The following is a 13,938-nucleotide window of genomic DNA, read 5'->3' as shown; positions in this document are numbered from 1 at the left end:
CGATCAGGTATATGAAGACGAGCAGCAAAGTCAGTCCTCAGGGAATGTGCAGGCGACCTTGGAACGGACAGCTCATGGAAGAACCCCGACCAAACCTAAGAGGAGGCGTGTAGTGGTGATAGGGGATTCCCTACTGAGGGGAACAGAAGCAGTGATCTGTGGGCCTGACAAGATGTCTCGGGAAGTGTGCTGTCTCCCTGGGGCTAAGATCCAAGATGTAACTGAACGACTGCAAGGAATCATAAAACCCACTGACGAATACCCCTTCCTCTTGGTTCATGTGGGAACCAATGACACTGCAAGCAATAGTCTCCAGAAGATCAAAAGAGACTACGAGGCTCTCGGCAGGAAAGTGAAGCAACTAAATGCACAAATTGTCATCTCATCTGTCCTCCCAGTTGAACGACGTGGCCCAGGGAGAGAGGGAAAAATAGTGGAAGTGAACAGCTGGCTTCGCAAATGGTGTAAACAGGAACGGTTTGGATTCTTAGATCACGGACTGCAGTTTCTTGAAGATGGACTTCTGGCAAGCGTTGGGCTGCACCTCACAACGGTTGGGAGAAATGTTTTTGCCAAAAATCTCAGAAACCTCATCAGGAGGGCTTTAAACTGACTAATATGGGGGAGGGAGACAGTGCTCCTGAAGGTAGGAGTCTTATCAATTGATGAAGATGGTCATTCAAATGTCATAGACCAAATGGAGCAAACAGCACGCAGACCTAGTGGTGGGAGGAAAAAATCCTTAAATAAGAGACACGGGGGAATGATTAATGGACTTCAATGTCTGTACACTAATGCGCAAAGCATGGGAAATAAACAAGATGAGCTTGAGCTCTTGGTATGGCAAACTAAATATGACATAATAGGCATCACTGAAACCCGGTGGGATAAGTCCCACGATTGGAATGTAATAATGGGGGGGGATACAATCTATTTCAGAGAAACAGACCAGACAAGAAAGGAGGAGGAGTGGCGTTATATGTCAGGGATGTGTATACCTGTGAAGAGATCCAAGATTTAGAACCTCAAAGCCAAAGTGAGAGCATTTGGGTCAAAATTAAGGGAGAGAAGAATAACAGAGACCTCATTGTGGGAGTTTACTATAGATCCCCAAGCCAAACAGAGGACATAGATGATGCCTTCCTGGAACAGATGGCCAAGCATGCAAAAGGAAGGGAGATAGTAGTAATGGGGGACTTCAATTACCCGGATATTTGTTGGATGTCAAACTCAGCCAAGAGCATAAGGTCAAACAGATTCCTCACTGGCCTTGCAGACAACTTCATTGTCCAGAAAGTGGGAGAAGCAACAAGAGGAATAGCCATTTTAGATCTGGTCCTAACCAATGTTGATGACCTGGTTAGTGGGGTAGAAGTGGAAGGATCATTAGGCGCGAGTGATCATGCTCTTCTGAAGTTTACTATACAGCGGAAAGGAGCAGCCAAGCATACTAGAACTCAATTTCTTGACTTTAAGAAAGCCGACTTCATAAAACTTAGGGAAGTGCTGGGTGAGATCCCATGGACAGTAATACTAAAAGGAAAGGGAGTTCATGATGGCTGGGAGTTTGTTAAGAGGGAGATAGTAAAAGCACAACGTCAGGCAATACCAATGAGACGGAAACATGGAAGGTGCCTAAAGAAGCCAGGGTGGCTATCTAAAGAACTTTTAACTGAGTTAAGATTAAAAAAGGATGTGTACAAAAAATGGAAAAGGAGGGAAACCACCAAAGAGGAATTCAAACAAATAGCCAGCACGTGTAGACACAAAGTCAGAAAAGCTAAAGCACAGAATGAACTCAGGCTTGCTAGAGAGGTTAAAAGCAACAAAAAAGGCTTTTAGGGGTATGTTCGTAGCAAAAGGAAGAACAAAGAAACAGTGGGGTCACTCAGAGGAGAAGATGGAGAAATGCAAACAGGGGACACAGAAAGGGCTGAACTCCTCAATGCCTTCTTTGCCTCAGTCTTCTCCGATAAAGAAAACAATGCCCGACCTGAAGAATTTGGAGCAAATGATTCAGCAAAGGAAACACAGCCCAGAATAACTAAGGAGATAGTACAAGAATATTTGGCTAGTTTAGATGTATTCAAGTCTCCAGGGCCAGATGAACTGCATCCAAGAGTATTAAAAGAACTGGCAGATGTGATCTCAGAACCACTGGCAGTCATCTTTGAGAATTCCTGGAGAACAGGCGAAGTCCCGGCAGACTGGAGGAGGGCAAATGTTGTCCCTATTTTCAAAAAGGGGAAAAGAGAGGACCCAAATAATTACCGCCCAGTCAGTCTGACATCAATACCAGGGAAGATTCTGGAGCAGATCATTAAGCAAACAGTCTGTGAGCACCTAGAAAGGAATGCTGTGATCACCAATAGTCAGCATGGATTTCTGAAAAATAAGTCATGTCAGACTAACCTGATCTCATTTTTTGACAGAATTACAAGCCTGGTAGATGAAGGGAACGCAGTGGATGTAGCCTACCTTGATTTCAGCAAGGCATTTGACAAGGTGCCCCATGATATTCTTGTAAAGAAGCTGGTAAAATGCGGTCTTGACTATGCTACCACTCAGTGGATTTGTAACTGGCTGACTGACCGAACCCAAAGGGTTCTCATCAATGGTTCCTCTTCATCCTGGAGAAGAGTGACTAGTGGGGTGCCACAGGGTTCTGTCTTGGGCCCGGTCTTATTCAACATCTTTATCAACGACTTGGATGATGGACTCAAGGGCATCCTGATCAAATTTGCAGATGACACCAAACTGGGAGGGGTGGCTAACACCCCAGAGGACAGGATCACACTTCAAAACGACCTTGACAGATTTGAGAACTGGGCCAAAACAAACAAGATGAACTTTAACAGGGAGAAATGTAAAGTATTGCACTTGGGCAAAAAAAATGAGAGGCACAAATACAAGATGGGTGACACCTGGCTTGAGAGCAGTACATGTGAAAAGGATCTAGGAGTCTTGGTTGACCGCAAACTTGACATGAGCCAACAGTGTGACGCGGCAGCTAAAAAAGCCAATGCAATTCTGGGCTGCATCAATAGGAGTATAGCATCTAGATCAAGGGAAGTAATAGTGCCACTGTATTCTGCTCTGGTCAGACCTCACCTGGAGTACTGTGTCCAGTTCTGGGCACCACAGTTCAAGAAGGACACTGACAAACTGGAATGTGTCCAGAGGAGGGCAACCAAAATGGTCAAAGGCCTGGAAACGATGCCTTATGAGGAACAGCTAAGGGAGCTGGGCATGTTTAGCCTGGAGAAGAGGAGGTTAAGGGGTGATATGATAGCCATGTTCAAATATATAAAAGGATGTCACATAGAGGAGGGAGAAAGGTTGTTTTCTGCTGCTCCAGAGAAGCGGACACGGAGCAATGGATCCAAACTACAAGAAAGAAGATTCCACCTAAACATTAGGAAGAACTTCCTGACAGTAAGAGCTGTTCGACAGTGGAATTTGCTGCCAAGGAGTGTGGTGGAGTCTCCTCCTTTGGAGGTCTTTAAGCAGAGGCTTGACAACCATATGTCAGGAGTGCTCTGATGGTGTTTCCTGCTTGGCAGGGGGTTGGACTCGATGGCCCTTGTGGTCTCTTCCAACTCTATGATTCTATGTCCTGCAACATTGGAATTATCAACAACATGCTCCAACCAACTGAGCGACATTGCAGTTTTAAAATGTCCTGAAAATTTCTTAACCAAGTATTGCTACTATTCCCTGCTGATTAATATATGAGAGTCTTGCATGAATGAAAAGCCTTGTTCAAACACGCTATCCTGTGTTTAAAAAGCAAGCAAAGGGCTTGTCCACACTTACTTTCCCCCACTCTTTCCAGTCACAATCCATGATTTAAAGCTCTAAGTCCAAGCACCCTCTTTATTTTTACCCTAGAGCTTTTCCTGCAAAAACCTGCTCTTTAAGGCTCAATCAGAGCAAGCGACAAACCATGGAAAATGAAAACTGATGTTTGCTCCAAATCAGCTTTCAAGAGCAGGTTTTTATGGGGAAAGGTCTGGGGGAAAAAAAAAGAGAAATGTTCGGTCATGGAGTGTTAAAAGAAATTGCTGAACAAATGTGTGGGTAAGCTCAAAATGTTCTTTTCTATTACACCTTATAAATTTGTTCCAAAAGGAAACAGGGGGAGACTCAGGGGTGCCAACTTGAATAAAAGATTGGGGGGGCAGGTAAGCCCTGCCCCACATAATTGATCACATGACATGGTGCGCGCACACAATTTGAATGGCAATGCCCATCAACTTGGGGAGGATAGCCCCCTCAAATATTTTATTGGGGGGCAAAGCCCCCTCAGCCCCTAGGAGTTGGCGCCTCTGTGGAGACCATTGATTTATGTTAATTTATCCGTTTATGCTACCCCACAGTGGCTTCCTGGTAGCTGTTCTTTAACTGAAGGGTTTTTTTTGGGGGGGGGGTATTTACACTTGCTAGCAATCAAAATTTCAGCACTGACAGGACGATTTCCAATCAAAGTCTGATTTGTTTACTTATAAACTTATTTATAAGCTGCCTTTTGTGAAGTTGCCCACACAGAGACAGCTTTACATATCAATGAACACAATACCATTGAAAACGAAACTAGGCAATTTAAATGGCGGCAGTACATAATAATTTAAAAACATAGCCTGGTTAAAAATAAATAAAACAGCAGGCAGGACAGATTCAGCACTTTAAAATGATACACATTCTAAAACAGCTCTCACTCATTTAATAAAGGCATAGGTTAGGAAAAAGCTAGTTTCCCCCCCCCATAGGTTTAAAACACCCGCTTTAAAATTTGCAGAGTTGGGGGGGGGGCTCCACGGTTACATAATCTTGGACCTCCACAGAAGCCTGTTTCTTGTGCCAGCCAACAAAACTGGCCTTATAGACAGGCCTTGAAGAAGGGTATAAGTGGCTCTTCTAAATCATTGAGGGAAGGGGGTTATTGGTTAGTTTTTGTCTTTTTAGGTTTTTTTCTATTCTCATTTTGCATTTTTATGTTGTGAACTGCCCTGTGAAGTTTTTAGGTCAAAAACAGCACTTTGAATGGTTGGGCTTTTATCCTTTCACAAAAATATCTTAGGACAGTGCCAAGCAAATGCAAATGTTTTGATGGGTTTCCTGAAGCAAACACTGCTGCTGCTGCTGCTGCTGCTGATGTTCATAGAATCATAGAATCATAGAATCATAGAGTTGGAAGAGACCACAAGGGCCATCGAGTCCAACCCCCTGCCAAGCAGGAAACACCATCAGAGCACTCCTGACATATGGTTGTCAAGCCTCTGCTTAAAGACCTCCAAAGGAGGAGACTCCACCACACTCCTTGGCAGCAAATTCCACTGTCGAACAGCTCTTACTGTCAGGAAGTTCTTCCTAATGTTTAGGTGGAATCTTCTTTCTTGTAGTTTGGATCCATTGCTCCGTGTCCGCTTCTCTGGAGCAGCAGAAAACAACCTTTCTCCCTCCTCTATGTGACATCCTTTTATATATTTGAACATGGCTATCATATCACCCCTTAACCTCCTCTTCTCCAGGCTAAACATGCCCAGCTCCCTTAGCCGTTCCTCATAAGGCATCGTTTCCAGGCCTTTGACCATTTTGGTTGCCCTCCTCTGGACACGTTCCAGTTTGTCAGTGTCCTTCTTGAACTGTGGTGCCCAGAACTGGACACAGTACTCCAGGTGAGGTCTGACCAGAGCAGAATACAGTGGCACTATTACTTCCCTTGATCTAGATGCTATACTCCTATTGATGCAGCCCAGAATTGCATTGGCTTTTTTAGCTGCCGCGTCACACTGTTGGCTCATGTCAAGTTTGTGGTCAACCAAGACTCCTAGATCCTTTTCACATGTACTGCTCTCAAGCCAGGTGTCACCCATCTTGTATTTGTGCCTCTCATTTTTTTTGCCCAAGTGCAATACTTTACATTTCTCCCTGTTAAAATTCATCTTGTTTGTTTTGGCCCAGTTCTCAAATCTGTCAAGGTCGTTTTGAAGTGTGATCCTGTCCTCTGGGGTGTTAGCCACCCCTCCCAGTTTGGTGTCATCTGCAAATTTGATCAGGATGCCCTTGAGTCCATCATCCAAGTCGTTGATAAAGATGTTGAATAAGACCGGGCCCAAGACAGAACCCTGTGGCACCCCACTAGTCACTCTTCTCCAGGATGAAGAGGAACCATTGATGAGCACCCTTTGGGTTCGGTCAGTCAGCCAGTTACAAATCCACTGAGTGGTAGCAGAGTCAAGACCGCATTTTACCAGCTTCTTTACAAGAATATCATGGGGCACCTTGTCAAATGCCTTGCTGAAATCAAGGTAGGCTACATCCACTGCGTTCCCTTCATCTACCAGGCTTGTAATTCTGTCAAAAAATGAGATCAGGTTAGTCTGACATGACTTATTTTTCAGAAATCCATGCTGACTATTGGTGATCACAGCATTCCTTTCTAGGTGCTCACAGACTGTTTGCTTAATGATCTGCTCCAGAATCTTCCCTGCTATTGATGTCAGACTGACTGGGCGGTAATTATTTGGGTCCTCTCTTTTCCCCTTTTTGAAAATAGGGACAACATTTGCCCTCCTCCAGTCTGCCGGGACTTCGCCTGTTCTCCAGGAATTCTCAAAGATGACTGCCAGTGGTTCTGAGATCACATCTGCCAGTTCTTTTAATACTCTTGGATGCAGTTCATCTGGCCCTGGAGACTTGAATACATCTAAACTAGCCAAATATTCTTGTACTATCTCCTTAGTTATTCTGGGCTGTGTTTCCTTTGCTGAATCATTTGCTCCAAATTCTTCAGGTCGGGCATTGTTTTCTTTATCGGAGAAGACTGAGGCAAAGAAGGCATTGAGGAGTTCAGCCCCTTCTGTGTCCCCTGTTTGCATTTCACCATCTTCTCCTCTGAGTGACCCCACTGTTTCTTTGTTCTTCCTTTTGCTACGAACATACCCCTAAAAGCCTTTTTTGTTGCTTTTAACCTCTCTAGCAAGCCTGAGTTCATTCTGTGCTTTAGCTTTTCTGACTTTGTGTCTACACGTGCTGGCTATTTGTTTGAATTCCTCTTTGGTGGTTTCCCCCCTTTTCCATTTTTTGTACACATCCTTTTTTAATCTTAATTCAGTTAAAAGTTCTTTAGATAGCCACCCTGTTGATGTTGATGTTAATTAAATTGACATACCACCCTTCACCCAAGAATCATAGGGTGGTTTACAGCATGAAAATACAAAATGCATGAAACAAACAAAACAAACAAAAGTTCAACCCCTTACAACTTTCATCAGCTCTGACCATTAGCCATGACCTGGCTGCTCATGGAAGTCCAACAAGGGCCCAGAAGTTCCTGACATATTGACAGATGTGTGTCAGCCCTCTGTACTTAAATCTAGGAGCAATGGGCTGAAAAGGGTTTCCATGCATGTGCACATGGTTTCCAGAGATAATGTGCCCACTGTCCACCATTGCAACGTGGGCCAATCAGACTTCCTGTGTGAAGAATGGAACTGTCCTCATTAAATTTACTTATGGTACTATTTTCATACAAAGCAGAAATGTTCAGTCTTTCAAGAACATGTAATAGGATTGTTTTTTCCTTTTTCCTCCTTCATTTTAGTCCTTTGAAAGAGTTTTGGTTGAGAATAAGTTGCACGGTCTTTCACCGGCCCTTTCTGAAGCCATCCAGAGCATTTCTCGCTGGGAACTGGTCCAAGCTGCCTTACCACATGTTCTTCACTGCACGGCGACACTGCTTTCCAATCGGAACAAGTTAGGTCAGTGCGCATGTTAGGATGCTATTATGCTAAAAACCTAATTATGTTCTGTCTAGTTTAAACTGATGGTTCTCAAAGCAGGATAAGCTGTGGCTAAGGGATGCATTTACCTACCCCTTTTGATTTCAGTTGGTTGTGATTGAGCAGAATGACTCCTGGTACACCCTGTTCATTTCTCAGCTATGTGGGTTTGGGAGATCTATCCTGAGAAGGGCCCAGAAGTCTTGTTTTCTTTCTCTGGCACCACTAGGTAAACAAATTGTCTTAGGGCAATCTGGGCATTACATTAAGGTTACCAGACGTTCCCGTTTCCCAGGGACATTCCCCGAATTTCCAAATCAGTCCCCTGACAAAATCCTATCATTCTACTGAAGTTGAAAAGTGTCCCTGGATTCATTTAAAAAAATCTGGTAACCTTACATTACATGCCTAGGTCCCTTTGCTGCTTCTGGGTGGATGACTGTGAGTGAAGAATCAGGGGTGGAAGAAAAATAATGTGTCACCCTGCCTTTACCTGCTATTCAAAAGCCTATTTCCAGTAGGAACACACACACACACACACACACACACACACACACATCAAATTATGGGGGGAGGGGAAGCTAGAGAGAACTTCTAGATAAAGACTGAACATTGTAACAGCCCATGGCCTTGGTCTGGAGGAGAACATTTAAACTTTCAATTAATTATATCGCAGTAGTAGTTTTAGTAGCCTAGTAGTAAAATAAATGTTGCTCGGCCATAAGCCATGTTGTTGTTGTTGTTTAGTCATTTAGTCGTGTCCGACTCTTCGTGACCCCATGCACCAGAGCACGCCAGGCACTCCTGTCTTCCACTGCCTCCCGCAGTTTGGTCAGACTCATGTTTGTAGCTTCGACATAAGCCATAGCAAAACTAATATATCACCAGAAGACAAAATCCCACAACAGTGCATGGGAAGACCCAGAACATCTTGCTGTATTTTCTCATCTAGGACATCAGGATAAACTTGGTGTTGCAGAAACGAAGCTGCTTCATACTCTGCACTGGATGTTGCTAGAAGCTCCTCAAGACTGCAGCAATGACCGCTTTGGAGGAGGAGGAGGAGGAGGAGGAGGAGGAGGAGGAGGAGACAGGGCATCAAGCTGGAGAGGGAGCAGCAGCGCTTTCATCCACCAGATTGAAAACCAGGGATCTCCAGGGCATCCAAGGCGTGACAGCACCAATGAAGAGGAGGAGAACAACAGGAGGAAGTTCTTTCAGAATTCAATGGCCACAGTGGAGCTCTTTGTATTCTTGTTTGCTCCACTAGTTCATAGGATCAAAGTAAGTGCTTAAAGTAAAGGCTTGTCAACACTTCTGCTTGTCCCGTGCCTAGAAAGTATTAAATTACTTACAATGTCCAGAAGTGGCTACTGTGTTTCCTTCCTAGATCTCCAGTGTTGTGGGACACTCTGATTCCACGACCACTCCCAGAGTTCCCCTTGTCCCTGCTTTATTTCCCTCAGGTTCACTCATACTTATACAGACAGAAGCATGGAAGCTCAAGTCGGACAACCCTCCAAATCCTGCTGTGGAGGATTCTGGAGGAGGCCTGGACCCACAAGGGCAACCATTCCATCTTTCATGTCTGGCATTCCTATGGTATCTCACAGGGTATCAAATGGAGGGTGTAGCAGAGTCCTTGGAGCAACCCCTTTTCTTTCTTTCTTTCTTTCTTTCTTTCTTTCTTTCTTTCTTTCTTTCTTTCTTTTTGCTGTATAAAATGTTTATTCGGTGCATGAGATGATTCTTACAATTTCTACCACCTTCATCACAGGTAGAATTGCATTACATTTTTGGAGAGTGAACATGGAACCAGCAATAAGAACTTCAGATACTCTTCCCCAACTACAGCAACACAGAGCCAATGGCTGCTCCCACTGCCTGCACCCCAAACCCAGTCACAAGACACCTTGTGCACAACATACCACCCCCATGATTGTCCACACACTTTGGTGGATAAACCATGTGTAAAATGGAATAAGAGAGTGGTTTATAGGACAGAAGGACTTTACCTATGAGATTTTGGAACAAGGAATCTCTGGGTGTAAATAAAAAATATCAGTGCTCTTCTCCGTCAGATCCACAGGTGTCCCCATGTTCTTGTGTCCTTTTAGGAATCTGATCTGACTTTTCGTCTGGCCAGTGGCCTTGTTATTTGGCAGCCGATGTGGGAGCACAGGCAACCTGAAGTTTCCGCCTTTACTGCACTGGTTAAACCCATCAGGAATATAATCACAGGTTTGTGGTTGTGCTAATGCATGCAAAAGTACTTAGAAACTGAAAGTCATAGAGAAGTAGCTGGTAAGTGTCTGTTATAGAGTTTCAGAGGCTTCCTCAAACTTCCACCAAAGAACCGATAGCAAATTCTTTTGAAGAGAACCACCTCTTAATAGTAGATGTAGTATCTAACAGGGCTCCAAGTCCCTAACACAGAGCTGGGGAACCTTTTCCAGACCAAGGGTCACAATGTCTCATGGGAAACATTCCAGGGGACACATGACAGTGGTGGGTGGCCATATGTCCAGAATTTCCTGGAATACTGTGGTCAAAAGCAGTGTCTGGGCAGAAATCGGCAAGACTTCCCAGAAAATCCAGATGTATGGCATGCCATGTCAACTTTGGCCCCCAAAAAACTTTTGTGTCTGGATTTTCACTTTCTGAAATATGGCAACTCTAGCGGCCAGAGGCAAAGTAGGGGCAGCAGTGCATGTGAATGTAATCTTTGTTCAGTAGTCTACTATCTACAGACACTCAAACACCCTCTCTATCATCCATCAAGAGGCATTTGGTGGTATTCATTGCTGCACTATTGCAAAAGTGCCAAATGGAACGACACTCCCCCCTCCCGTATACAGTTCTGGGGGTTCACACCCAGCTAATTTCAAAGGTGCAAGGAGAAGGAGAGGGGAGATGCCCCATTGCACAAACTGAAGCCCTTCCACAGGGCTTTCACTGACAGAGTTAATCAGGTGGCTCCTGTGCATTATCAGAGTTCAATGACACCTCCCACCCAGGTGAAAGCACTAGAAGAGGGTGTGAAGTAAGGTTGGTGAGGGTTGTAGCCTGGGGAGAGCCTGAAGTGATTGATAGAGAAGCCTGGGAGGCTGCATTTGCATGATTCAAGAGGTTTTTGTTTGTTTTATTTAAAAATGCATGCACTTCTTAGCCAATTCCAGTGTTTCTGTGCTTTGAGTCACACAGCTTGCCTACTAACAAGTTCTTCATTTGCCAGCAAAGAGGAGTTCTCCAATGAAAAACCAGACTCTGACATGTGAATCTCCTAATGTGGATGCTGGACGTACAGAGGTAATGTCTGAGGCTGTACAATCTTTATTGGAATCACAGGGAGGGGAGGGGCAGGGGGCGAGCTAAGGAACTGCAGGGAAGGAAGCGATCCTGGAAAGGAATGGGTTGTTCTTCCCACTTGCTCCTCTAGGCAGGCGAATGTGCAAATACCAACCACAGTCCCTTTGGGAACTCAAGAGAAGTGGAATAACTTTAAACAAATGCTTGCTGTATAATGCAAATTAAATCCTAGCACAACCTGAAATAACAAAAGCTAAAATCCACTTAATCCATATCCACTTAACCTCAGCCATCAAAGGTTGGCTTTAAATGATTGCCCTCTGTAAGAGGTTCAGGCCTTTATTCAGGATTTCAGGGAAAGAAAGTTTCATAAGCAGCCACTGTGAGAACAGAATGATGAACTAGATAGGAGCCTTCTTGGATCAGATCTATGCTAGGTGTGGGAGAGCTGCCAACCATCCCAGTATCATTCCACTTTAAACAGCCATGGCTTCCCCCACAAAAGCCTGAGGACAACAGTTTAACCACTCTAAGAATTGTTGCTCTGCACGTAGAAAGATAACACATCAGAGAGCTAGAACAAGTTTTACATGAACACAGTTGTTTCAAAGAACAGGTTTGAACTGTGCACTTGACATGGACTGTCAAAGCCAATTCCTTTCCCTTTAATTGCACTCTAGAGTTGCACCACCACGCTCCTCATTTTGCAAATAGTGTAGCAGAGTGAAGTAGAAAACAGCAACAAGATTCCTGCATGATGGATGCAAGGCAAGCTCACTGCTACACCATGGGAGTAGATCCTTACAGTGCAGTCTTTTATATGTGTGCTTCATTCAAAGCAAGTGCAGTTTCTTTCAGTGGGTTTTACCCTCAAGAAACTATGCAAAGGATTGCAGTTTCAGTGTGTAGCCTAATTATGCAGACTTCAACCATTATTCCTGCAGTGAAGCTTTCAAGGAGGACATCTGAATGTTCAGTTCCTCCGATTAACAGCAAGAGTAGTTTGGATTACATGTTAGGCAGAACAGCAAACTGCACATTTTGATTGCATTTCTCTCTGTGAAATATTTTTGCACCCACAGGGGCTCCAGGTAGTGTGTGAAACACCCCAGGCAGATGCAGTGCCCCCCAGGCCTGCTTTCTCGGGCTGCCACCGTGGGAATTCTATTGATGGAAGTGTGTCATCCCAAGCCTCCCAGGAGAAAGGACCCCCCTATCCTAGGTAAAAGCTGATCTTCTAGAAGGGCTCCTCCTTGTCTCTCTTTTCTCCCCATCCCTGTCCCCTTCTTCTATGATCATAGGATACTTCCCACAGTTAGAAAAGACAGAGAAAGATTATTTCTGTTCTAAATATTAAAATGGGAGTCTTCCAGTTGTGTGATTCTGTTTGAAATGTATTTGGACTATAAAATGTGTGTTGAATAGCATATAACACTAATTTAACACCCACCGCCCTCATTGGTGGCCTTGCTATCTTCCAGGACTTCACTTCACATACAGCTCTGGTGGAGACTGTGGGACGTTGGTGCCTTCCGTATGCCCTAGCAGTGTTGTGGGAACTGCTTTTCCTTCCTCACACAGCATTGCTGCGAATGAGGCAGGCACCTTCCTCTCAGTTTGTCCCCTTCAAAGCTTCCTGAGGGGCATTATTTCTTGCCCGTTTAAGTTTTGGCCCTGGGTTGTTGGTCTCTTGTAGGATACCGTGTTTTAAGCTGAAGCCATTACCAAGCGGATCGAAACACAAATTGTTGTTTCGACATTCAAAGACACTTTCTCTTGCAAGAATCTCTGGCAAGCATTTTAATTTTTCAGAAAAATGTTTGAAGCGTAGTGCCTGAAACAAGGCATTCATGTTTACTGACCTGGTCCTGACCACAGCTGACTTCCCCCACCCAGGAACCTTATTTTCTGTGAAAAAAGCATTGAAAAGAAACTTCTGTGATGTAGTGCCATGCTCACAGAGAGTGGAAATGAAGACTTTCCCCAAATATATACACAGAATCATAGAATCATAGAGTCATAGAGTTGGAATAGACCACAAGGGCCATCGAGTCCAACCCCCTGCCAAGCAGGAAACACCATCAGAAGGGGGGGGGGGAGACACAAACACACACACTCTTAAAAATATATCAAATATTCTTTTTCCTGCTGAGCTACAGTTTTTGGGCAGCTCTCTTTACTTGATTATTTTTAGGCTAGTTCAGAGTGCCCAAAGGAGGAAGGAACTGGTTTTTAGACAGCAAAAATGAAGCAGTCAGTGTCTGAAACTGAGCTGGGCGGTCGCTATGGCAATGAAGCTGCAGGCAGGCTCTCTATTCTGCGTCATTAATTTCTCCTCATTTGCTGAACTCATTGATCACTACAAAGTCAACTGGATACGGGGGGGAGGGGTAGTTGTTGCCTAGCAACATGCAGTGAAGAAATAAATGTTGTTTGCTCCAGTTACTAACCCAACATCCATGGAATTATTTTGTCCTTGAAGACCAAATTCAACCAAATTGCTATATCCACAGCCTTTGGGGGTCGTGGTAACTGAATTGAGTCAGCACAGAGTTGAAATTAGAATTCAGAAGACATGAAAATGTCTAGATTTTTTTAAAGGCAGGTTTATTCAACAGAACATAGATTGGCTTTTTGATAGATATCCTGAGCTTTTTTTTTTTTGAACTGTTCTGTTTCTGAATATACTATATGTAGTCTACTATTTGTCCCTAATGTAGTCCCCAGTCCAAAAGAATGAGTCATCCTCAGAGTTCATAGCCACAGTCTGAGTGACATGTAGAAAACTGGGAGGTGGGTCTTTGATGACAAGTAGACTGGAATTTTAGCAAGGCCACTTCTGCCC

General features: G+C 44.2%; 1 protein-coding gene across 14 annotated transcripts in view; it reads left to right on the top strand.

Annotated features, from left to right (window-relative positions):
• Positions 1-13,938, top strand: part of UNC80 (unc-80 homolog, NALCN channel complex subunit) — a 160,464-nt gene that overhangs the window by 16,747 nt on the left and 129,779 nt on the right. For 13 of the 14 annotated variants that reach the window (XM_081189824.1, XM_081189832.1, XM_081189828.1 and 10 more), the window contains exons 3-7: positions 7,607-7,763; positions 8,737-9,068; positions 9,902-10,025; positions 11,020-11,093; positions 12,176-12,315. In XM_081189824.1, the coding sequence (XP_081045950.1) occupies positions 7,607-7,763; positions 8,737-9,068; positions 9,902-10,025; positions 11,020-11,093; positions 12,176-12,315 (827 nt within the window). The remainder of the gene's footprint in view (positions 1-7,606; positions 7,764-8,736; positions 9,069-9,901; positions 10,026-11,019; positions 11,094-12,175; positions 12,316-13,938) is intronic. The other variant, XM_081189822.1, reaches the window with a different exon arrangement.

The sequence above is a fragment of the Podarcis bocagei genome (assembly GCF_964188305.1).
Source record: "Podarcis bocagei genome assembly, chromosome: 1".
NCBI classification, from domain to species: domain Eukaryota; kingdom Metazoa; phylum Chordata; class Lepidosauria; order Squamata; family Lacertidae; genus Podarcis; species Podarcis bocagei.
The sequence above is the reverse complement of the archived record's forward strand: the minus strand, read 5'-3'. Positions and strand labels throughout refer to the sequence as shown.